General features: G+C 42.7%; 6 protein-coding genes across 6 annotated transcripts; 5 read left to right on the top strand and 1 right to left on the bottom strand.

The window, feature by feature from the left end:
• Positions 1 to 1,983: 1,983 nt before the first annotated feature.
• BDB00DRAFT_795116 (GPR1/FUN34/yaaH family-domain-containing protein) lies at positions 1,984 to 3,266 on the top strand. The gene is made up of 2 exons (XM_053121359.1): positions 1,984 to 2,265; positions 2,434 to 3,266. The coding sequence occupies exons 1-2, from the start codon at positions 2,044 to 2,046 to the stop codon at positions 2,863 to 2,865; spliced, it is 654 nt and encodes a 217-aa protein (XP_052985949.1). The 5' UTR covers positions 1,984 to 2,043; the 3' UTR covers positions 2,866 to 3,266.
• A 125-nt stretch (positions 3,267 to 3,391) lies between these two features.
• Positions 3,392 to 5,073, top strand: BDB00DRAFT_795112 (RNase P subunit p30-domain-containing protein). The gene is made up of 6 exons (XM_053121358.1): positions 3,392 to 3,574; positions 3,656 to 3,705; positions 3,771 to 3,866; positions 3,944 to 4,157; positions 4,331 to 4,463; positions 4,550 to 5,073. Exons 1-6 carry the CDS (start codon positions 3,484 to 3,486, stop codon positions 4,635 to 4,637), a joined length of 672 nt encoding a protein of 223 aa, XP_052985948.1. The 5' UTR covers positions 3,392 to 3,483; the 3' UTR covers positions 4,638 to 5,073.
• Positions 5,074 to 7,890: 2,817 nt separating this feature from the next.
• BDB00DRAFT_795104 (uncharacterized protein) lies at positions 7,891 to 9,018 on the top strand (the record flags this gene model as incomplete). Its single annotated transcript, XM_053121357.1, is given in 5 exon segments — positions 7,891 to 7,943; positions 7,985 to 8,231; positions 8,267 to 8,406; positions 8,515 to 8,595; positions 8,614 to 9,018. Coding segments are annotated over 5 exon segments (572 nt in total), but the record flags the coding sequence as incomplete, so codon positions are not given.
• Positions 9,019 to 10,779: 1,761 nt separating this feature from the next.
• BDB00DRAFT_866541 (uncharacterized protein) lies at positions 10,780 to 13,050 on the bottom strand (the record flags this gene model as incomplete). Its single annotated transcript, XM_053126241.1, has 3 exons — positions 10,780 to 11,076; positions 11,198 to 11,424; positions 12,771 to 13,050. The coding sequence occupies 3 exons, from the start codon at positions 13,048 to 13,050 to the stop codon at positions 10,780 to 10,782; spliced, it is 804 nt and encodes a 267-aa protein (XP_052985946.1).
• Positions 13,051 to 16,825: 3,775 nt separating this feature from the next.
• Positions 16,826 to 20,976, top strand: BDB00DRAFT_924339 (CNH domain-containing protein). Its single transcript, XM_053128766.1, has 10 exons — positions 16,826 to 16,986; positions 17,058 to 17,465; positions 17,549 to 17,875; positions 17,952 to 18,017; positions 18,065 to 18,253; positions 18,320 to 19,490; positions 19,573 to 19,725; positions 19,819 to 20,135; positions 20,240 to 20,626; positions 20,713 to 20,976. Exons 1-10 carry the CDS (start codon positions 16,918 to 16,920, stop codon positions 20,860 to 20,862), a joined length of 3,237 nt encoding a protein of 1,078 aa, XP_052985945.1. The 5' UTR covers positions 16,826 to 16,917; the 3' UTR covers positions 20,863 to 20,976.
• A 1,002-nt stretch (positions 20,977 to 21,978) lies between these two features.
• Positions 21,979 to 23,067, top strand: BDB00DRAFT_924338 (uncharacterized protein; the record flags this gene model as incomplete). Its single annotated transcript, XM_053128765.1, has 1 exon — positions 21,979 to 23,067. One exon carries the CDS (start codon positions 21,979 to 21,981, stop codon positions 23,065 to 23,067), a length of 1,089 nt encoding a protein of 362 aa, XP_052985944.1.
• Positions 23,068 to 26,093: the final 3,026 nt, after the last annotated feature.

Here is a 26,093-nt window from a genome sequence, read left to right as displayed (position 1 = left end):
ATGGATGATAAACCAGTGTTGTGGTGAAAGATTCAACATACGATAGAACTTTTTCTCCTTTTGGATGCAATGAACGGGAAATGTGGGGGAGATAAGAGAAATGAGAGATAACACGGCGGATCTTTAAAAGAAGCATATATCGGCAAGCTTTTTCCGAATAATTGGCCGTGTTAGGGGAACTGAGAAGGACCTTTTGTGCTGCTCACCTGAACAAGATTAGATCCTTATATGTAGTCGTTGGTAGTGCGTTGTCGTTGTAGTTTCTAACGATGTCGTGTGCCTCTGTGTGTGTGTGAAATTGTGGGGAAGTAGTACAAGAGGTGTTTGCAGCTGCTTCGTAAGCAGAGTGCTTACTAAGTTACATGCGTTGCACAAGGCAGATGCTGTGGAGGGAAAGCAATGTAAGCCAGCAACCGAATTGCGCGACCTCACAACATAGCAGTCACTCTACTTTTTCCAGCAGCAAAAAAGAAGCGTCGAGATCCGATCTGACAACGACCGTGCGCTGCCAAAAAGACAAAATTTGGCTTTTTTCGATGCTTTATCTTCTGCCTTGCTTTTGACATGTTCTCTAGGTCAGAGTTGTTTGTCCGGGTTTTCTGGGAGAGGGGGTGGAATGGAATGATGACCTTGTTGTGCCCTTTCCGGGACTTTTACGAAAAAATAGATTCTCCAGTTTTCCTGGATGCTAACAGGGCTGTTTTTTCGTGTCCTTTGCCTTTTGGTTTTCACACGGAAGCTGAGTGGTGCGTAGGATTAGGCTTATACAATGTTCCGGGAGAAGCACCCAATAAGGAAGTGTTCCCGGACTAGCGGCGTTTGGAAACAAGCAAAACAAATCAAGGGCCATGTGTATGTGTGAGTGTGTGTGTGTGTGTTTGCGTCTGCGTGTGTACGAGGTGAATCCATGAAAGACGACGGGATTTTAGCGTCAAGAGCACAAGAGAAAAATGCGGGGAAACCGGATGTGTGTGTGTGTGTGTGTGTGTGTGTGTGTGTGGGAGGCAGTGGGTGGATAGTATGCGGTGCGCGTGTCTGGGTGCAGAGTGAAACAGAGTGGGTTGAGATAATAGACCAGTTCTATCATTACTGAGGCCGATCATCCTACGCAATTGATTAGAACGGGCAGCAGTCTATTGGCAGTAGCGATCGTCTACATACACACACACACAGAGACAGAGAGAGAGAGAGAGAGAGAGAAAAAGCGCCCAGATATAGACTATGAGCACTCTTTGTGTGTATATCTCGAGAAGCGAGCCGGGCACTTTTTTCACTTCTTCTTGTCTCTTGATCACAGAATCACAGAGAACATTTGGGGGAGGGGGGGGAAGTGGACGAGCTCATTATTGCGTGTGGCACGGCGATGAGAATAATAAGAAAGCAAGAGCAAGATGCTTTGTGATACGCCCTTCTATGCCCTTTTCCAATACTAATAATAATAATAATAAGTCTTTTCCAAAGTTGCGCTTAAGGCGAGAGAGAGAGAGAAAAGGGCTCATGCAAACACAAAAAAGAGAGCATGCGTGTTTTTGTTTCATTTATGGCAGTGGATATTGGCAATAATCTGCAGGCTCCCTAAGTACTTTATCTTTTGCTTTTTCACATAGGCCACATAGACACATAGCAGCAGCACATAGCGACATAGACACATACTAGGTGCATCATGATAGGGGCTTCTGCTCTTGCTCTCTTCGTGCTACAGCTTCCCCACTCTTTGCATCATCTGAGGATTTTCCCACCATGCATTGGGTGCCTCCCACTTTCTTTATATTTGAAAGGAAGGGAGACAGGAGGAGAGCAGGTTGGGGGAGGTGAGTGGACACAGTGTAAAACACTGGCTTTTGATAGCCCGACCCTCTCTCACTTTTTTTTTTTTCCCCCAACCTACTCCACAGATAGCCAAAAACAAAAAAAAAAAAAAAATTACTGGAAAGAATATAAATACGAGCTTCCATTCTCCTCGCCTTGGTCATTGGTTATTCCTTTACACACATCTTCTCCTCTGCTTCTGCTCTTACTTTGTCACCAAGTCAACAATTAATAATGTCTGCTGAACAAGATATCGAGGCCAAGTACCAGGCATCCACTCCAGCACCCGTCGTTGCTGCGCCTGTGACAATCGCTAACCCAGGTCCTCTTGGTCTCTGCGGTTTCGCTCTGACCACTCTGGTCCTTTCGCTCCACAACGCCAGCGCCGGCATGCCCACCGGATCGCCCAACAATGTCGTCGTCGGTCTCGCCTTCTTCTACGGTGGTTTGGTTCAGGTAAAGAACTTTGGGAAGGGGGGGGGCGGTTCTGTTATCGGGTTCTATCTGGCCCGTTTGCGGGGTAGAATCTGGTGAAAATGAGATGGTGGTAGAGCGTAACAGGGCGGATCAGACATCCAGACAGACATCCAGACAGGAAAGCTAAACTTACCCGTCTTTCTCCAGCTTCTTGCCGGTATGTGGGAGTTCCGCACTGGCAACACCTTTGGTGCCACTGCCTTCTCCAGCTACGGTGGCTTCTGGCTGTCGTACGCCATCATGTTCATCCCCGGTGCCAACATCCAGGCTGCCTATGACGATCATCCAGGCCTCTTGGCACACTCGCTCGGTATCTACCTCACCGCATGGGCTATCTTCACCGCCTTGATGTTGATTGCTGCCCACCGCTCGTCGGTTGCCATGATTGCTCTGTTCTTCTGCTTGACCATCACCTTCATCCTGCTCGCGGCCGCAGACTTCCACGGCAGCAACGGCGCAAAGGTTGCCGGTGGTGCCTTGGGCGTCGTCACAGCCTGCATTGCCTGGTACAATGCTTTGGCCGGCCTCTTGACCAAGGAATCATCCTACTTCCTGCTCCCCACGGGCCCATTGTCATAAATGACCCTGCCCCGCCCATGCGTTCTTTGTCTCTCTTTGTCTCTCTTTCTTTATTAATCTAGATGAAGCAAAAGGAAAAACTAGAGGACACAAAGAAAGCTGCGCCTTCCCGCCCTCTATTTTTTCTTCTTTTTTCCATTCTAAGTAGTACTACCACCTTTTTCTTACTTATACAATTCCCTCTTTTATAAAAACTGTGGAGATATTATATCCCCCCCCACATCTTTTTGTGGGCCATCCCTTCTTTTTCCAACCCGAGTTTCTTACTTAATTATATTAATAATAATAATACTATTCTCTCTCTCTCTTTCTAAGCTCTACAGTACCATGTCCTCTACTTACAGGATCCCATACAACAATCAACCATGTATCACGCGTCTTGTGTAAGGGTGCCTCAGAAAGTTACCCATTCACCGGAGAATTTTAATTAGTTAGCCTCGTATTGCATTCATGGTGGGTTTGTTCCTTATTAAATAAGCCACACTCCATTCATTGCTGGCAATGAAAAAACAAAGGGGGTGGGGTTGAGGGAGTAGGAGTAGTCCTGCGCGCCCGAGTGAGTGTCCGTCAATAGGAGAGAGGCACACTTCTTTTCAGGGTATCACAAAGAAAAAAAAAATGTATTTTGACTTTAATATTCCGTACTTGCCCGAAGTTGATGACAAGAATACCGATCGCTTGCGATTGATTCTCGCTCGCTTCAGTCAAAGTAATCTATGCATTCTCCTCTTTGTGGAAAGTAATAAGTTCTGGCTGTTCTTTTGATTAACTGTGTACAAACATTCCGTAGTTGCCGAAAGTGTCGTTGCGTTAAATCATGTCATTGACCATCCAAATAAGGTGTGATATTGGAGAGAGGGAGGGTCCATTCTTCTTTTTGCTAAACGAACAAGTATTTGTAATAGGCTCGAGCGATTCCGTCGATTCCGTTTGAAATTGTTCAGCATTCCGTAGTGCAACTCACGCGCGTTACTGTGGAAACCAACGTTACACCTACTCAAGTAAATGGATTACACTTCTTTGACTTGACGGACCTGGAAAGAAAAAGCATCTCGCTGACTAAAACTTTGATGAATAGGAAGAGATTGACAGGCTGCGATCTAAATACCAACTGGTTGCTTTACGAACAAGCAACGAGGCAACGTTTGAAGCGGCATGTCGAACCGCTCACATCGATATCATCTCCATGGACTGTAGTAAAAGATTACCCTTCCGACTCGATCGGGGCGCTGTTCAACATGCAATTGAGCGCGGTCTTTTGTTTGAACTATGCTACGGCGCTGGAACGCGAGGTAGGTTATAATTCAAAGCGAGAGGGGGAGGTCTATATTCGGGATGAAATGGAAGAAGTGCTATTTCGGCTGACATGTGCCGTTTGTGCCTGTCTCACCTGCTTTCTCTTCCATTCAACACTTTGTTGTGTAACTCATCATATATATAACGGGCATTTCGGGGATGTGTGTAGACAATACTCAGCGGGCTTATGTACTACAGTTGAGCAAGGAGCTCATTGCTTGTACCAATGGGGACAATCTCATCGTATCCAGCGAGGCAAATTCTGTCGCCGACATCCGTGCGCCCTTTGATGTCTTGTACCTGTAAGTTTTATTAGACTCCTCCTCAACGTGACTAGCAACAACGACAGGCGTGGAATGATTGATGACAACTGCCATGTGTGTGTTAGCATGAAAGCATTTGGACTGCCCAATGACAAGGCCAAGTCGACGACCGAAAGGAATGGCGAACGGCTCATCCGAAAATTACGGTTGTGATCGACCCTGACGCACTAAAACTCTAAAAAAAAATACAAAACGTATAATACCATCCCGGATCCCTCTCCTACTCCTACGCTTCCATCTCGCATCTCGGATCGATTGCCTTTTAAGTAAAGGAACCGTTTTCGAGTTGGGGGGTGCAAAGAGAGCCAAGGTTATTTTAGTCCAGGGATCGTCGCATTCTGCTCCTTCCACTCCCCTTGCCCTTCCCTTCTTTGAGCACCACATCCCTGGTCTTAGTAGAGAAGGGAGTCTGTCTAATAAATTTAATAGCGAAATGTCTAGGACCCTATGTTACTGAATTAGACTCTTTCCTAATTCTGCATTGCAACTCTTTTCCCCTCTCCTCCTCCTCCTTGAATTCTTTCTCTTGGATCGATAAGGATTGCTAATGAGTTACAGTTGTAAAGTAAAGAACTTGTTTAAAAGTGCCTGCCGATCAGAGATTAGCTTCAAGATAATACTGTTAGTATTATTTGCCTATTTCTAGACACGTCCGAGAGGGAGAAGGTTGCATTGCTTATGTGTAGAAGAAGGTTTGGGGTCACGAGTGCACTGTGAATGGTGAAAATGGCTCATCATGGCTCTTTTCTTTCCATTTTAATGTAATTGGGACAAAGGGTTCTATGACACCTTGAAGTAGTAATGTAGCCGAGGTTGTCAAATGGATGTGGAAAAAGGAACGTCTTTACATTCCAGGAAAAAAAGTCTGTCGGTCTCTGAATGCCGGGTTAATGCCGAATGAACCAATGACATCGAAGAACGACTTACTCACAAAGTTTATACCGTACTTGTTTCTAGCACCAATAGAAAGCTGTCAACCACACGCGACATAGAAGTTTCCGTGTCAATAAGCGGATCGTCGTAGGACATTGAAATCCAGCTATAGATATTTGATTGGAATATCTTGGTTCATCAAACGTAAGTGATCGTGGTGGCATTGCATGATAACATAAGACGTGTTGGCAAAAGCCATTTTTGAATGCTAAATGACACGACAAAAGTGCCAGCCATACACAGAGTTGACGGCATAGTCATTATACTGCGGTATGGCAGCAGTGGTAATTACGAACAAACGCATGGAAACCAATTGTTTTCGCCCCCTACACATCGGCGACGGATGTAAGCAGCAACAATCTTTATAGCGAAACAAGTATAGGAACCATCTTAATAAATCATTGATTGCTCTTACAAGCCTCGCCTCTTCTTCCGTCGCTGCTATGATTTTTAAAAGCGAAAAGCTTCAATTTAACAATGTGTACCTTATACCGCCCAAGACAAATGACAGCTGTAGTAAGCTTACTACATCATAGTAGTGCAAGTCGAGTTCCGGCCCATGATACTATTATTCTTTGTCGCATAAAAAATCGTCAATCTATTTTTTAAGTGATAAGATATTGCGTTCAAATAATGTTCGTACGGACAGCCTGATACTCGTAATATCATATCAAAGCCATTTATTTTACAAGTAGAAAATGGTTGAACGTATTGCTACATTACCATCCATCCTGTTCCTTCTCAAATTTACAGCATGCTTAATAATACTGACAATACCAGTTACATGAAAAATTCATCGTCAAATTACTGGGCACAAGCTGTTTACTCCACCGAATCGAGAATCATTATCGGAAACAGTGGCTATCGAATACGTTTTCATCAAACAAGAACAAGAACAATCACCACTATTCGGCTTCGAATAAAGAAAATGTTATGTGCGGTTGCCAAGGAGATGCTCGAATAGCGAATCCGAGCCAATACTTAATATGGATCTTTTGGATCAAGATCTTCGATTGGCAAAATTAGTTATCTGAAGGAATATTGGATAAGTATCATGCTTTTTAGTTTAAATGTTTGTTTTAATTATGGAAGGCTGGATTGATCAGCGCCATAAGGCATACGGTCGCTTCCTTGCGGTACGAAATTGTCGATGCTTGAATGGTAATTTTACAGAGAGGGGTAGTTAGACAATAAGAAAGCATTGATGAAATGAATAAAAATATAGCAGAGGAATGATTAAGGTAATCGCAGAATGAGCTGGAGAGAGCGAGATGATGTAAGCTAGAAGCAGGAGAGAATTGAATTACGATAGTAGACGTATGTATCAGTAGTAGTGATCATGTAAAGGTGTCCATCATCCTTATTGGTCATTGTCGTAGCAGCAGCAGCAGGGTGTTCCAACCTAAATCCTCATGTCTCTCCGTTGCATCACCGGGGCGTATAAACATTATTGGACTGAAAAGAATAATTCATCGCTGGAAAGAAGGACACATGAAAATTACGACAGAACAATGAAAGATATGCATCTGTATGACGCTTTGAAAGCTTCTGCGATGTGTCTTGACATTAATCATCCAAAACGATAACTAGACAAGACTTATAATGGGTGATATACGACTACCGGCATAACATTCAGGTCATATGGTGGGTGATAGAGTAAGTGTTATTGTGACAAACAGCAACAAGAACACACCAGCAATGATATAGTGTATTCACGGACCTACGAGTCCGTTGAGGAGGAGGCTGTGCTTAGCAGGCTACGGCTTAGGAATGTTATATGCAAACACGGGCTGCGTACACGGGCTGCGTACACGTCTGAGCCAAGGGAAACAGGTGGGTATGACTGCTACTACTACACAATACAGCCCAAGAGAACATAGAGCGAATAAGAAGTCGTATTGAACGCGTACGTACTCAAAAGAAGGCAGTGGTGAAGAGGCTATGGAAGGAAAGCGCTTAATCAGCAGGAGAAAGGGCAATGCATGGGTTTGCTGCTGTTTGGAGAATGGTGATCGTGTGTACTCAAAAAGAGAGAGGACAGGGGATGGAACTTTTTCATCAATCAAAGCTGTGACATGCACTTCAGTGCCTCTGTCACATTATAAAAATCAATCAAAGCTGTGTGTCTTCCCTCAATCTTCTCATCTCTCTTTCCTCCATCTTCCACTTTCAACCCTTGTTTTACTCTACTACTACCTCTTGATCGCAATACCCAAACAGTGCTTTTCAAAAAGAGCAACACATTACGTACACTTGTAACCATATATCTCTTTGTATACAACTTCTTGTAAAAACATACCAGCACAAAAAATGTGGAAATATCTCCTTGGCAAGACTTTCGTGACCACCGGCGGCAAGGCTCAGAACCAACAGCAAGCGACTAGTGATAGTGATACGACAACGATGGCGACAGCGGTCGAAACACGACCTAGTCAACCTAGTGGTCTGATGGGGCTGCTCGGCATCTTTGGCACCATGAAGCGACAAATTTTCGGCCCCTGCTATGATCCGTACCATCGGGGCCAGGTAGCACAGGAAAAACAAGAAAAGAAGAAGCGCGTGACGAGCGACCAACCAAAGGGCATTGGTCTCTTAACTCAATGTTCGTGAGCACTATCTCCACCGTGGCCTATGAGCTCTTTGGGAACACAACAACAGCACAACCGCCGACAGCGGTAGCAAGTTTTAACGAAAAACAGCTACAGCACCACCATTCGCGACGTCGTCCACTCTTCCGTGGCCGGGATATCGACTTTACACATTTCAAGACATCGTACGCTTACAGAATGCAAAAGGCCGAACGCTTCATTCGCGGTATTTTTTTTTGCAATGCCAACAACAGCAACGAGAGCAAGATTATGACATTTTAAGAGATCCCTCGGCATGGGGCTTGCCTCCAGGTGCAGCCGACAATTACCGACTTGCGGTAGAAGAAGAGGATAGCAGATGGGGCCTGGTGTACGAGAAGGATCTCGAAGTCTGCTTCTTGGTATGTATCTGTCTTTTTTTTAAATATATTACATCTTCCAACAGCAAGTCTTCTCTCTCTCACTCACACAAACCGTGCTGTTTTGCTGCTTTCAAAATATCATCAAAGGCACCCATACCATCTCCGGAACCCAAACGCACTTACATTATCATCCCAGAAGCGCCTACACCACCAGCTGTACCCGTAGGCGTACCTCACTATTAACAGCATCCACGCACTTGTCGCCATCTTTTTCATAACGCAGTAGTACTATCATAGCAGTAGTAAAATAGGAAACCTTAGCCTTTTTCTTTTCTTCTTTGTTAGATCCCCTCTTCATTGCATATACTTTTAGGACTTTATTAATCAATTCTCCACACGTCCACATCTGCAAGCACACACGCACACATCCAATTAGAAACGCCAGAAGATCTATCAATCAATCAAAGAAACAAAAAAACCGAAACTACTGTAGAATTACACTTAGCTTTATTTTTTTCTTTACATACAACACCAATCAGCAAGAACATCATACATAAAATTCAGACTCTATTATTTCATATCCGCCCCATTTTCTTAAGTTTACAGTATATGATATTGTGTTATAATGAGGAGAAAGCTGTGTGTGTGTGTGTGTAATGAGTGCACTATATGCCACTCGTAGTAGTAGACGGATAGGCCTGCCAATCCGCCTTCTTGTCTCTGTTAGCTGAGTGTCCGCTTAGTAAGCAGAAGGGCAACAGCTCGGCACTTGCAGTACATATACAGTAATCGAAATAACTTAGTTTCTATTTGTAGCTGGCTGCTTTACTTGTGGGATTGTTGACAGCAAACAACCAATGCAGGAAAATCGAAGCTATCATTAAAAATTGGTAACGCAACAATAGGCTGAATACGTAAGTATGAGATAACAGTACTGTATTATTATCAAGTGCTGTGCAAGGCAACGGATCTAAAAAGTATCCACTTGGGTCTTCTTCCTTAACAGCTTCTTTTTTATCACTGTCACTATGCTCGCTTCTACGCCTACCATTCCCTGGTTTCTACCAGCTCTGCTGCTTTTGTTTGTGGGCGTTATTGTTGCTGCCGTACGGTAATCCCAGTCCCACCCCGTCAATGCTGTCTCTTCTTTTATCGGGTTGAGTATTTGCCCGGGAAGGACATCAAGATAAAATATAAATTGACATAAGAACTTTAGCTGAAATCTTCTGTGTGTATCTAATAAGACTCAAGCACGGGAACTTTGATAAATTGTGACTGTTGGGGCCTATATGCGTGTGCTGCTGCCTGATGCCTGCTGCACCGTGTGCTTTATAACGACCGTATTGGCGGGTGGTTTTGGAAAGCATCCGGTAGATGGGCCCCTAGCATAGTGAAGGGATGACACTGGACTACAGCCAGCGGGGGTTGAAAGGGTACCGAGAAAGGACATATGGGGATAGCGAAAGCAAAGCAAGTGTGGTGGGGATGGGGACAACGCTTTGGTTTATATTGGCAGCAGAAGATGTCATCATCGAGACACATTTACAGCGGCTCTTGACAACACATGACAAAAAGGTTTGTAAGCTTGCGTGGTTATTACGCTATGTGCTACTTGGTAGTCTTTTTTTAGGCATATTCATTTATGCTAGGAATACTTATGCATATATATAAATATTTCACTGACTAATTCCTTCTATTGCCTCTCCTCTTTTTCGTATCGCCTCTGTAACTATTTCTAAAGGTCGGATGTGATATAGAGAAGACGGATAGGAACTAGTTTCGCTGGCTTTATCCTCTTTCTTGGAGATCGTCAATTAGTCTAATCCAGCTCATTTGCGATAATGTTGTTCCTGCGTATGCCCTTGCGACTAGAGCAACGTTTCTTTGACCCCTGCTACCGAATGCTATGCCTTGTTATCCTCGTTTTTCGTACCCCTGAACCTCCCATGCTCCAGGAGCTCAGCGTCATTGTCATGTAAGTTCAACCCCATTCCTGCACTTTTGCTTTGTGGATAAAAATAGCTGGGGCTGTCCTTCTTTGGGCAGGTGGTGCCTGCAGCCTTTGGCGGCTTGAAATTTTTTTACTGGAAAGGGAACTATTCCCGCACTGGAAAGTCTTTTGGCGTGAAGTCGGCTCTTGCGAAATGACCTGGGTGCCCAAGGAAGCCTTTGCCACTTGGAAGAGTAAGGAATCCGGTCTTTAGTTTGATCCTGGTTTCTTGGAGGCGAAACCCGGTGCTTTTGAAATTTGGCGCCTGATATCCGAACAATCTGAACCTTTCTTTCTCGAGTGCCTCTCAAAGAAGCCGAGTATGCATGTATCTGGTCGACCTTCGCCCGGGTCGCTACAGCTGCTGCTATTTTATAACTGAGCGAAACAATTTTGTATCATCTCCTGACAAAGATACCTTACTACGACGACTCCACTAAAACCTTGCACCAATCAGCTAGGACAGCATTGTCGTCTGGCGGAACACTGAAATGGAAAATTGGTGCATGGAGATTGTTATAGGTGGATTCGCGGATGATAGTAGTAGGAGGTCGTTCGACTGGTGAGGTTGCTACAGGAAGTTGATAGGGTTGTGTAACGTAATTGTATGTAGCTGCTGTACAGAAAGGTTCGATAGTGGATGCTTGAGACATCCAGCTGGCATGGGGATTGCGTCGGTTGGGATCGTATTGCTCCTGTTGCTGTTGTTGTTGTCCTGGCTAAACTCCATTGTTTAATAGTTATTCGCAGTGGCATGAGTCGGAGAAGGAGTCCAATGTCTATGTTGCCATAGTACTGTTGTTTTTCAAGTGTTGCGGGATCCACGGGCTGTTTTTCCACCTTGGATAGCCGGTTATTCTTGTTGTTGTGTGTAGCAACAGCCGATCCATCAGCTCCAGCAGCACCGGTCATACCTGCAGTTACTGACGGAGGTGGGAGCGGCGATGGCTCCAGCGATCGTTCAGAAATGGCTGGTTGAGTACCACCATGAAAATAGGCTTGGCTCCCCATGTTATGATTAATCGCACCATTGCCCGAAAGTGACAACGAGCGACCCACAGCTGTACCTGCAACGATACCCAAAAGTTGCACTTTGAAGTCCGATGAGCACCATGATTGGTGTCGCGCTTCACTCACACAGCTTCGAGGTCGTCCTCCGCGTCTTCTGTTGATATTTGTTCAAACCTATGCGCTAGGGTATTGTCTTGACGCGATCGTCGTTTTTGGCACATCATGTATACACTCTGCGCCTGAAACTGAGCCAACAGTAGTACAGGCAATCTGACCACTTGATAAATTGGCTGCTGTTATACAAATGCTATTGAGCATCTTCCCACTCGGAGGCTCATTATTTTCGGTCTTTCCAGAACATCCATTTCTACCGAATATTGCTAAAAGGGCATTTTTTATTTATTCAGTTGACGACCTCAAGCAGTATCCGCTGAGGCATTACTGAAAATAGTGAACGTTCTACGCACGTAAGCTGTACGCTCTATACAAGCATAAAGCTGTTGTGGTGCTTCAGCTTAACACGCAGTTTGACCACTGGTAAAAATACACTCTTTTTATAGCGCCGATTCTTTGTTCTACTAAAGCGCACAGACCCGTCGCCAACATTTGTTGGACCAGAGCGGAGCACATCAAGCGGAGCAGCATAGTGATACGCACAATAGAAAAAGACACTAGCATGACAGTTGACAGACAACAACGATAGTATCGTCAAGACAGTCCTTCAAACTGCTGCAGCTTACTGGCACTTGAGAGCAGCAGCGGCAGCAGCAGCAGCAAGACGTTCAACCCCCGTCAGTTTGTTGTGGCTGTATAAAAAAAAACTCGACTGCGCGTTTTGCCTTTTTCTTTGGGACTGGAATGATGCAAGTGTTGTGCGTGTAGAATCAGTATTCGTTATTGCTTTTCACCTTGTTTTAGGGCTATCATCGTCATAACCCAAAGTGATGTACGTGCAGAATCAGTATTCGTTATTGCTTTCGGCGTACACTCGTAACTTTCTTTCATTTGCACTTTTCACCTTCTTTTTATTCAGGACTAGTGTCCTAGTGGGTGTACAGAGTGAAGAGAGCTAGTAGTGCACGACCATATAATCTTCATCATTGTACAGTTGACCCCCGTTTTTTGCACCTCCACTTTTTGCAGGTCCTCAGTTTTTGCAGCTTTTTTTGGAGGAATCCCGTTCACCACTTAGTAAAATTGCAGTTTCCTCACTTTTTGCATTTTGCAGCTGCAATTTTCCGCTTGTAATTTTCATTCTATTAGAGAGCGGCGACGCTGAGAATCGAACCAATGATGTTTGTTCTGGCTTTTCTTGCACAAATCATCCTGGATTATTCTGAGTTCATTCCAGATGTTTTTGATGTTCTGGGGCATCTAAATACTAGTTGTTTTTCTTGCAAACTATATACTGGTGTAACAGGTTCAGATGAAACAGTCATGTTAGCATCTTCGTTGCCTTTGTCAACAACATCATCATCAGTTATTCTTTCATTATGAACAGCACCAACAATTTCTTCATCGGACAGCAGTGGATTAACAGCTGCAATTTCCTCACCTGGATCTGCATCAAAAGTGAAGTTTACAAGGTTATTGGCACCATAAATAAGGCTTATATGATCATTGATCTGGCTAAGTGCAACTTCGTCTGCATTGTTTGATTCACTGTTAGTGCTGTTAGTCATGACTGCACCTACTAGATTTGTGTAGTGCATTTTTTATAGTGATATAATACTGATAGGCTGCTTCATTAATTCGTCAGTAAGCTTTTCCTATGTTTTTCTTTTTGTCATGATGTATGGTGTGAATAGTGTGTATAAAACAATTGCAAAAAGAATTAGGTCTTTTTATTTGAAGTTGCAATGTAAAAGTAACCTCAATTAAGTACTGATGTTCCTTAAATGGTTCACATAATTGACACTAGGTAGGCCAAGCTATAGTCAGCCTGTGTAACACCCTTATACCCGTCCTCGCTTTTTGCAGTTCCCCGCTTTTTGCAGTTTTTTTCACGAAAAACCGCTACTGCAAAAAACGGGGGTCAACTGTACATTTGCAATGTTCTTTGTTTCATCTTAACTCTTCTATTTTTAGGAGCCGTGGAGGAGTAGGTTCTGCCGGGAACCTAGGCTTGTGGCCAACATGGAATGGTTCCCGCCATAGCGAGACCTTTCTACTGTTCTTCTTCTATTTGTAGGTACTATGGAAAAGTAGGTTCCGTCGGAAACTGAGGCTTGTAGACAAAAAGGGAGGAGTAGATTCTGCCGGGAACCGAGGCTTGTGGGGAACAAGGGAGGGAAACCTCCTTTGAGGAACGAAGAATTCATAAAAGTCGGTCATATGCAGGCAACAATCAATAAACTTATTTTCTTATTATCTTTGCTATTATAAACTTCATCAATGTCGCTTCGGTCTCATGTCTAATTTCTTGAATGATGTACTTTGGCGCAATTATACTGTTATGAACACGAGCAAATTGATTGACTATTAATTAAACGCGAACCTTTTTTATCTCCTTACAAACTGCCCTTGCGCTTGGTAGTTGTTGGAGCTTCACTTCTGTAGCAGTTATGTTATTGCGAACAAGCCTTTTGTGCTTGAGTCATCAAGAAAAATATACGTTGTGTATTTGCTTGTGTGCTCTCATGAACAATACATACTTCTGCTTTTTTTTCACGACTATGTAACCTATGTAACAGAGAGTGCAAATTGCAAAGCAAACAGACCATCTTTATATCCACATCCACAAATACATGAGCCATCATCACCGCCTCGACTAGTGTTCAACTTCGGCATCGATATTGAAAATAAAAAAGCTGCTGTTCGCCAAGTACTCTTACCAGTCTATAAAATCCAATGCATATGCTCATTAAGGAAGCTACATCAACATCCAACTTGTAGGTTCTTGCCACTACTAGTCTATCATGCTACTATCTTCCAACATTGCCACTACCGATAACGTATACCAATTACATTCATTAGACATATCAGCTATGGAATATACCATCACTACTTATGGCTATACTAAGTTATCCGGACAAGTTATTCACGCTTCTTATCTACAATAGCTTTTACCAGCGCCAAATTTGTTGTGGGTGCTTTTATAGAAGCCGAATAAATTTAGACTTGTTCTTTAGCTTTTTACTACATAACTTAATCATTGGAACAAGTCAGACGGTCGAGGAACATCGTTTTAACTAGCCTTTCAATGTAAGGACTCACATTCTATCATAAGGATTTACATCCGTCAATATCATTTCATTTTTTGTGTTTAGTCCTGATTTCCATTTCCTGTGTCGGATGTCGGCTGGGTGGTAAGTGCAACATGGAGTGGAATAGCTGATGATGCATTTTTTTAGTAGCATAAAAGATACCCGTTTGTAAAACAATACACCACCTCGGTGGCACACAATGGATGCACCGGCACGAAAACTCAAGATTCTTATTACTCGCACGACGAATATGTCTTTAAGGAGCAAACTGTCAAGATCTTATACAATCAAATAGAAGTGCAACCTTGTGTACTGCTTTAATCATCGAGGCCATCAGCAAAGTAGCCCAAAAAAGTGAAAAACAGAAAAATGCAGCTGCCATGTAGTGAATGACCAGAAGATCTTCCTTTGCTATCTTACGCTCACTTGCTCCATCAAATCAAAGGGATCTAACGCTGCTTCTTTATATGCACGGACAGATAGTCGGTGCTTCTAGAAACCGCGCTGGTGCAAAAAATCCCAAATGGAAAATCAGTTTGCAATAAAGAGAACAATAGCACATCATCCGTCAGGTATGTTCATATCTAGCTTTATACGGATCTCTATTCCAGAATCTCCGTTACGAAGTATAACATCGAATACTGATGTGACTTCGCTGTATTTTAGGCATCTGTCACACTGACATAGCTCTATTCATGACATACACAAAGACAGAAAAACAAAACAAATCTATGGGGTTGGCGGCGACGACGGTTATTAACCTTTCAGCAAACCTTACACGGTGCAATTATAGCATATCAATTACTTTCTACCGAACAACTTTACGACCGTCAACCACTGCTTCGATCGTATGTGCCATATGTTATCATATTCCTGTATCATGTATACTGTATATTAGAAAGAAATTAAATCTGTTTGTAGCACAAATCACCAATAAGGACCCATTTCACAACTAATTTTCAGCCATTCAAGCTTTTACGTAAATATATATACTTGCTTTGCTTTGTGGATAAACAGCAAAGGTTATTTTCTGCTAATGATGTGATGGACTGATGGAGGAAGCGGAGTAGCGTGTATAAGGGTTTCGCTACATAGAGACGGTTTCAACGGAGTCGAGAAGTACAACAGGTAAACCTCATGGTATTTTTGCAACTAATTTCGATGGGAGTTTTATTTGGTTGAAGCCCCTTATGAGGGTTTGCGTTTGCTGCTAATCTCAAACGTCGAGGATATTTTTTAGAGCATCAGTGCAGTGTGGTAATCTAGGTTGTCACTATGTGTGCCTTTACCATTTGTGCTCCAGTACTGCCAAAGTTTGTAGTAATTCGAAGCTTTACGTGACTGATCGACAAAGGCAAGTTAGATATCACAGCTCACATAACGGTTAATCAGATTGGGGCAACTTCATCATACATAAAAAGAGATCACTACTGATAAGACCCTCGGTTCAAATCAAAGGTACTCGTGTTCTGCCTGTCTTGACGATGTTGATGGTGGTTGTTTGGAGAAAGATTTGCTGACAATAATTTCAAATACACGTCTTTCTGACAAGAACAAACGCCTCCCAATAGGGTGTAACACGGTATGAGCTTATTCATAGCAAAACATCCTGATACAGTAGGAGTATTGCGAGCAAAAAGTACCAATAAGGTAAAAAAAGTTGCTTGTGACACTATTAACAAGTAAAGACTTGTATGTCATTACATTTAACCATTTCAAAAAGTGGTGGTATATCTCGGTGTTATAAGGCGACTCGTCAGCCACTATATACGTATCGCGTAAAATTGTTGTCTTTGTATAATGAGATGTGTATGGAATCGCTATCGTTATGATTCATAAGTAAAGTTATGAGCTAAAGACTAGCGCTCACACAATATGATTATTATTTATTAGTGCTATTGGACATGTTAATAAAGAAATGATAAAGAACAAAGGCTTCTGCTATGCTATCTATAAGGAATAAGCACGCCAGGCAATCTCAAAAACCAGCCAAGCTTTGCGCAACATCTGACGTGTGGAGAAGGGCAGTTTCCATTTCAGGGACCAAGAATCAGAATAGAAAGGGATTTCCAAAGGCGCCCTCTTATCGTGCTGTGTCTCACAAGACGGCGAGTGGGAAGACAAGTACTACGCTTTAAACCACGAGATTGCACACACGCTCCTCTAAAAGAAGATATTGCTGTGTTCACACACAAGAGGCGCCACATAGAAGAACCCTATTTTTGCTTGCTGCGCCGACAAAGCCCTACACCTCTCACTCTCTTTGTTTTCCTTTCCTTCCCCTCTCTTTTATGTTTACTTGATCCAATAACTGCATGTTATTCCTTTTCTTATATAATAACAATGATGCAGCTTCCCAACATCGCTATACGTAGACAGAAATCGGCGGCACAATTGCGACCATCCACACCGGTAATAAATTTGTTTGCTCCACACGTAACCACTGCCTTAACCTTTAATTTGTTCCTGAAAAATGGATTCAGAGACGACGACGAATTTCAGGGCCTTTTATTGTTGGCGGTTTCCTTGGAGCCCAAAATAGCCCCTCACCTCCACAAGCAGCGCCATCAGAGACACCAGCAATAGTAAGGTCGGTCGCATTAGTAGAATCATCTTCTTCATCCAATGGTACTACTTCAACGTCACCTCCACCTCCATCTGCACTAGAGGATCACTTTGCAAACGATGACGATTACATCAGTGCATATCGACCCTCACCCCAAATCCTAGTTGACTATGCAAGATCCACTAGCGGCACACCTCTTTATGATGAGCAAGAGGATTATCTTGTTCCAATCGACTCTGCCAACTGCAGTCTGCTTTCAGTCGTGTCAGAAGCGTTTGTCCGCAAGCTAGGAAGTCAAGAAATCTTTACCGGTGAAGAGGCCGCTGTAAGTAGAGTGCCTTGAGTCGTTTGTGGCAAGAATCTGTGAGTAAAACCAGATGCTAATGCTGAATTGGGAGAGAAATATAGAATGCTTTACATGGGTTACTGTCAGTAGCGTATTATCCTGAGTATCAATGCATTCAAGTGGCAAATGCACTCATGCATTGTAAGCCGAATGTCTTGTTTCAACCATTGGAAGATTATGGTAATCCACCACGAAGCGACGTGTCTTTTAGTGCAGCCTGGGATCAAAAATACCTGTTGCGTTACGATGCACTCGAGGAAGAAACGAAACCAGTCGCTGTTTTATCCAACTTGACGCCATGTTATGTGGGTGGCTGTGAACCTGGAAACACCAGTTGCTACGCGCCGCGTTGTCCTAATAACCCTGGAAACGCAATGAAAAACATATTGGTACGAAGGGTTTTTCGAGGAAGAGGATATTCAGGGGAAAAGTGTATAAAAACGTTAATTTTCACATAAAAAATAGCATATTGATCAATCAGCGTCAGGTCCTTCAGCGGTGCGGTCTATGTTACACGACAACGTTCGAATTGTAAGTACGTCCTCTTTTGATATATGCCACCTATTGACCAAAAACAGGATGTAGATTCATCGATTACTTTGGGTGGCGGAGGAAGCGAACAAGATATGACACGGTACAATCCTCACGATAGCATTAGCAGTAATGAGGAGGAGATATCAGTGAGGGAAGCTGCACGACAACATGCCATTATTGAGCTAATTCGGTCGCATCGGTCATTGTGTCAATCGCTTGATATTTTGCATCATGTATGTAGTAATATGTTATGCTCATGCTATATATCATTGCTAAACCAAAGATTAAACTATTTGTAGGTGATCGTGGCTTCCATTCTGTCTGCAGACGATCTTGGGACGCCTGAACGCCGCACGACACTCGTCTCAAATGTCTTCGGCACGTACAATACACTTCGTGAGATGAGCAGAGCCTTGCTCAACGACATGCAGCTCAGGCGGTCTGAAAATGAGCGTAATAAGATACCAATGATTGGCGATATCCTATATCAGCATCTCAAGCTGATGTGGGATCCACTAATCGCTTATATCTCCAACATACCTCTCACTGAATATATTATCGAGCATGAAAAGGTGACCAACCGCCATTTTGCTGATATTCTTGAACGAGTAAAACGAGACAAGTGGATTGTTAAGTCCGGCGTGACTGCCATCCATTATATCTATCTGGCACCACGAATGCAGCTGCCACGCTATTTGGCTTGCTTACGAGAGATAATAGGATATACACATCCACATCATCGTGACATTGATTACCTTAAGCGGTGTAAAGACATAATTGAACGGATCGAGCTTGAATCGAACAAGCGATCTAAGAGTGGCCCACAACGACGTGTTGAAGTCTTACGACTGGCAGATGCCTTACGCGTGCCACAGCACTTGAACTTGAACATGGATCTAAATCTGGCCGCGCCTCAGCGGCGTCTTTTGTACCAGAGCACGCTCAAACGGTCAGGAAAAATACGAAAAAAGACGGTGAATGTGTTTATACTTGATCATATGATTTTGACAACCACAACAACACAGCGGGATACCAAGCATGAAATTTGGGATCGTCCAATTCTACTACCGATGCTGCATGTACCTGAAAGCAAAACAAACTGGGTTACAAGGCCGTCTTCTGGATCGTCAGTATCATCAGGAGGAGGAGGAGGAGGAGGAGGAGGAACAACAAGGCGCTCAAGGATGCCGCTGTTACACAATTCGTCACAAGAGGATATCAGCCCAACCATTACACTGAAGCATTTGGGCAGAAGTACCCAAAAGGAACGCAAGTTTGCCTGTGCGCCCGATGAAAAGAGAAGATGCTTAGCGGCTATTGACGATGCACGCAAACTGTACAAGCAGAACAAAAAAGATGTTTTCCGCCTGACGGTGCTTAATCGTACGGCCTTTCGTGTATATCATACCTCCCCGTCAAGAAACGACGAAGTATGTGGCTACGACAAAGTCAATTGCTCGGTGCCGCTCGGTAAGTCTCCTTGTGTTTTTAAAAATTAAAATACAGTCATACTATGTATATATAGGTTTCGTAAACTTTAGATTTCTTTCAGGAACGGACGACCGTATGATCGCTGTGGGAACAAATAGCGGTGTTTATTTGATACATAAGGACTCCAGCGCTGCCGATCTAATGCTCCCAAACATTGGCAAGGTGACACAAATGGCCATTATGTCCAAAGCTAATTTATTACTGGTCCTCACTGGTATGAACTTTACGAACAAGTTTATATTTGTAAACGTTTGCAAGAAAAGCTTGAAGAAAATACATATTTACTAGTTTCTTATTTTTTTTGCAGCTGTTCATGAGCTTAGGGCATATACCATCGAGACTATCATCGATGTGTCGAGAGTGAGAAACGGACAGAGCTCAGCGCAATCCATATGCGTTGATCACTCAGTCCAGTTTTTTCAGGTTGGCTCCACTGAGCGACATCAAGATCTGCTGATATACAAGAAAAGGCGACATGGAGAAAGCGTGGTGGTTGCTGTTAAGCCTATCGACGAAGTATACCACGCAGCCACCCGAGATCGAGTTCTTCTTATGAGCCCTCAGTATTTCAGCAATCGTCATGTAGTCGACTACACCAACTACATTTTTAGGCGCGTGCATCAGGTATATAATTACAGTTTAGGCAGAATAGAAGAGCACCTTAAAAGTACTAGAAACTAAAGGAGAACTAACATTACGTTGCTGAACGGTAAATCTCTCTTTGACAGGATAACATTCGAGGTAAAGGGGTGCACGGAATCCAGTTTTGCGGTGAAGGGAATGTTGCGCTAGTTTGCTTGAACAATATCCGGTTTCTTTCCTTTGACGACGGGGAGCCATACGAGCGACGATCTTCCTTGTCATTAAATGATAGACGAAGGAGGGACGAAGATAACACCGAAGCCCGAGCCGCTTTCCATTTGTCGCCTACTTGTGTTCTCTTGTGCTATAATCGCTATGGCTACCTCATTGATGCACATGGTAACCCTGTCTCATCAAGCAACGGCCAAGCTTATTTGTTTGAATGGGAAAGCGAACCGTTACGCGTTGTGCGTCATAGAAATCATATTATTGGATTCTCGGAACACTTTATCGAGATACGTCACTTATCATCGGTGGGTTCAATAATAATCACTATTCGACTGTGTTTAATATCATTACGTACTAGTTTAAGTACTCTAACATAGATATTTGATATTAGGGTGAGCTGGTCCAGATAGTACCAGCGGATTTATGTCAGCTAACATTTGAAGGCTTAGTTGACGGGGAACCTGTGATTCATGGATGTATGGTGGAAGCACACTCTTTAGACAGACAACAGCTTTTCCAGCTCGAATTGCATAGAAGATAGTTGCTTTAGAATTATAGTCTGATATTTACACAGCTTTGCTAAATGATGTCATTGGTATTCTATTATATACACTACTTCTGTTTTTACGTATGCGAGCTGTATACTGTATACAAGGATAAGCTTCGTGCGTTATTGTATCCTTTATTACCGCATGAAAAAGTCTCTGTTGCTGTTTGCCTTCTCAAGGAATTAGGGCTAGCAATACTTCCCTATATACACATACGATCTTCAAACGTTTCAATATATCATCTTCTTCTCTAATGTACAGAGCATTGGTTAATCCGTTACTAATATGTGATATGCAATGCGTGCTGCCGATCCTTGCAAGGCTTGTGACGCTGATTTGAAAAGAAGCGTGCTTGTGAAACAGAAGAAGGCGGCGCCGCAACCAGAATGCACATGATGATTCGCTGAGCCCAAGCTTGAAATCCCATGAGATACAGTATTATACACTACATTTTCGATTCCATCTGATACTGATTGTAGAGTATATTGCTAAAGCCATGGGGCATCAGATACATTGCTTGAGAAATGTATGTCATACACGTGTTAAGCCTACTCGCTCATATACTACTTTGTAATAAGTACTGCGCCACCAGAAAATTAACTTGCCGTGATATAGCAAACAAAACCCTAATAAGGGCTAGGTTGCAATATGAAATATGTCTTTTTGCTAAATGGTCATCATATTATGGAACTTTCAGTGTATTTTGTAGAAAAGAAGTAGTTCTAGTATTGTCACTTCGCCTGGCGCTGTTTGATATGATCGTCGATGTTTCGTGCTACTGTTCTATAATTATTGCTCAACATAGAGTAACCCAGTTTTAACATGTCGACCAAACAGCTGCGTTTAACTTGGTACCACTGCAGCTTTATACATTGTGATGATCTTCATCTTTTGTTGGTCCGCTAGGTTTTTAAGGAGCCACAAAAGCACAAGCCTAATGAGCAGTGAAGTAGTATGGGAAACACAAAGTATAAGAAGCAGCCTGATAGGCAAGGGTGCGGCGGCGCTCTGTTCTCAATGTCCTTCCGTTATATATTGTCGCACATCCGTATTTAAATGCCACTATTACCGAGAACTACCTTTCTTTTGTTCTTCATCACAACAGCAAAATGATCCGCGTCATTCTCAGTGTCCTTGGTATATCTCAGCTCTGGGCGGTGTCTAAAGATTCCTGGTGTCAATGGAGAAAGTTACGGCAGATGAAAAAGAGCTACCAGGCAATTATGTGTGGAAAGGGCGCTTCCAGCACCGTAATAAATAGTGACGGGAGCGACATTACCGCCACTCAATCAGCGAGCGACAAGCATTATATAAACGATACCGCAGATATTACACCAACGACGGGCAGCACAGCTAACGACACGACACGTACGATACCACTGTTCCTTAGTTATTATGCAAAACTGGTACTGGAGCTCAAGGAACAAGAAAAGACATTACTCGATGCTGGTGAAGCGCGAATGCTGAACATGGCTTCGACTGCGATGGTCTTGTGCGCTGTTGGTTTCATTCCTTCTTGCATTGCATCACTGGGTGTTTTATACGACGACGACACTATTGGTGCAGAGTACGAACACGACCAAGCTACTGTTGGCCTCCTGTTGGTTTTGTTGGGAGTCTGGTGCTCCTTCAGCATATTGCAAACGATCTTCTGGTACCGCATGATTCCATCATATGTCAGTCGCAGGGTGTTAGGCAAACTTGTAAGGTCCCGACGAAGAACCTCCACCGAGATTTACCACGTACGCATTTTAAATCAATTACGGCAAGAATGGAAACCAAGTCGGCGAAGTAGCGGAGCACATAAGACGATGGTGAATCCACAGTTGATCGACAAATGCCTACTTGACATACACACAAATGGACTCGACGAAATCGTCATCGATTCTACCGACCGCATTATTGTTCTTCAATTTCTTTTTCCATTCCATGATATCATCAACTGGTTGATGTATCCTGTCATGCTGTTGCTCCAGGTTATCATTTTGTACTTTCTCTGGCGATTGCCCAAGAATGAAGATTATGATACGTCAATGAAGGGTCAAAACATTTTTTCGATTTGGATCTTTGTCCTCAACGCTCTTTTGATACTCGCCACGCCATCACACCGGTGTCCAGCCTGCCAAGACGACGACGATGATGTCGACAGTGATGACAACGGCTATAATCATCATGCGCTCCATAGACAAGATCTATAAGGATATTTTTGTTATATGTATATACCAACTACCACCTCCAGCTCTTTCATCTGTTTTTGTGGAAAACCTTTTAGAAATAGAATATATCATCGCTTTGAATAACGCAGAACTACTGGCATTATCTCCCACAGGATTATGTATACGCATTCTTCCACAGTACATGACTGCATTGTTATCCATTAGAATCTTTAGGGTCCGGAACAACGTTGACCGATGAAAACTATGCTTCTGGATGTAGACGCTTCACCATATGGTTACACAGCTCAGTGTGCATTGTTATGACTAAAGAGGATAATATATTTTCCCTCGCTCTGCTGCGGTTGAAACATTAAGCAAAAAAATTACAGTGTGCAGTTGCTGCTGAAAACTAACTATGCATATGTTTGAGTAAGTTTCATTTATTGTGTCGTCGTCTAAATGGATCAACGCGGCAAATTTATTATGAATACGGAATGGTTGGGGCGCTTCCGAACCGGCAACATGCCCATCTATCATGTAAGCAAGAACATTCACGTTACGACCGATTGATTAATTACCAGGTCATATACTAATCACAGTAGCATTAATCTATAGCCGTATTCATATTGTTGATGTGTTAAACGGAAATTGTTGATACCTTCTGCCGCGCCACTTTTCCTTATAATGTTTTAAAGACGGCAGCCTCATTGTGTAAAATGAAAGATTCACTAAGTGTCTGATATAGTGGGCTATTTTTTTTGGTAAATTGATAATGATAAGTATTTCTTTTTGCGACTCCTTGAGTAATTGGAATAAGTGTTAGCAAAGAAAACAATTACAAATATCATTATGATCACCTCCTCTCAATATTCCATACCTTCCCTAATCCTCCCTCTTTTTCTTCTACACCAATCCACCACCCTTGCTACTTCCCTTAAACCATTGTATTTCACCCAGTATATATCTCGTTACCACCCTCATGTTTTCCATCGCCCAAACGCTTCATGCGCTAGTTGCAAACATGTTTGTTGCTTTTAGCAGCAATGATGACGACGCAAACGATAACGCCCAAAGTCCTTTCATTGGTGATGGGATGCCATCGTTAGTGGCGGCACAAAAACGCGGCCGAGAAAACGATGATGACGAGAATATGATAGTGAATTTGCGACGAGAACAACTCAACAACTGTCGTTAGTAAATTATCTTATTCTGCCGATCATTCGTTAATATCCGACAGCGAAGATAATAATCCTTCTTCTGATGGTTCTAATCTCTGAATATGACATACTCATGACCGGATAGCGGTAGTGAGTCATTTTTTATACAGAATGGTGATGATTATGACGACTGTGATCCCAAACATTCAAGTTTGATTATAAAACGAGAAGTAAATCCATCTACATATATTCGTGAAAATCTTTGCCGTTGCAGCCTTGTGCTATATCAATTCATTGTTTCTCATTTAAATTGAATCATTTAACACCAATACCATAGGTAGCGATGATAACCATGGTAATGCAAAAGAGGAACAAATGATTACTACTGTACTGCCACAACAACAAAGACCCATATAACGTATAAGGCTCACTATAAATGGGAGGCACCGATAGCATCAGCAATAGCAAGTTCAGTGACGATAAAATCAGATGAACAGCGTACGTATAGATGTTCTTAAATAAAAGTTCTATGTGTTGGATATGATGTACAATTAGTACTAATCTTTTTTTAAAAAAAAACATTCAATAGTCTATGATTTTATATATAAGAGCAACGCCAACAACAGAGTAGACAACAGAGCAAATTTATCTTACGCGTTCTTCCTCCGGGTACCGATGACGAAGATAATTTTTTTCTACAATATACAAAACGATGGGAATGCCCATACAAAAGATGCTCATACTATACGATTAGTAACACATCGAATGTTACCAAACATATTCGCAGCAAACATAAAATCAGTTACCCCGCAAATCGACGACATGGCACAGAAGTTCTTCAAACCCTCTCGGGACATAGTATTACATATGATGGTATGTAGCATCATGTGATTGTTTGTGACAGGTGCACGGAATACAATCTACGATTATGCTAAACTTCTACCATTGACTTTTTTCGATTACCTATTAAAAGTAGCAAAACTGGTTGACGTTGGCGATCCAATTTTAGTGCGGCCTGCTCCTTTATGGGGTGATAAGCACCAGAAGGTAGTGTATTTTACTTTTAATTACATTATTGCTCACATTTCCCTAAAATCTCTTCTGTTCTCTTCTAGCATACTGCCCATGTGAAGGTTGTTCCAAAAGCTACACTTCCTTCAAAACCATCTTTATGCACTTTCAAAGTTGCCACAAGCAATACTTTTCACCGGTGCATACAAAGACGGTTTACGTTTGATAAAGAAATCAGAGAATAGCCAAGATAAAATCATTAACCTTCGTGATGGTACTGTCTATTACATCGTTCAATGGTATACTGATAATAACGACAATGACTTTGATGATATACGTATATATATCATTAATTCTGGTTAATTTGTACCTTACAAACATTGATACACAATGTAGTGTCGTCTCGAAATGCCCTTAAACAAGGAGAAAGGTCATTATTCAAAGCTTAAAAACAGTGATCGCACAAAATCGATCGGTTAAAGAAGACATGGATGATTATCTTGCACTGTTACACTGTGCATCGTTTACGTTCCCTCGAGTAACCCCCTATAAGTGGCGATATAAGGATGGCGATATATGGTCGATATCTGTTAATTTTACCTTCTGCCAATTTCCAGACATCATGTTGCTCTACTTAGCGATAGACCAGAGAATAATGAACGGGATAGACGATACAGAATCCCCACAAGTGGACATTCGTTGATTGTCCTTGATTCAATTCGCTTTATATCCACAAAAATGAAACGGAACTAGGGTACCTGACGCAAATAGAAGATGTGTGCTATGGAAAATCCCCGCCGATTCGGCCCGGCTAGCGATTATCCAGTGCTCATCCAGTGACGTGCCTGTTGACCAAGTTCCAGTGGTACCTCTGGTACTTTTTTTTTTTTTTTTTCAAGC

Source organism: Zychaea mexicana (assembly GCF_025766255.1).
Source record: "Zychaea mexicana strain RSA 1403 chromosome Unknown BDB00scaffold_1, whole genome shotgun sequence".
Taxonomy (NCBI): Eukaryota; Fungi; Mucoromycota; class Mucoromycetes; order Mucorales; family Lichtheimiaceae; genus Zychaea; species Zychaea mexicana.
This window is presented reverse-complemented; position numbering and strand designations above follow the sequence as displayed.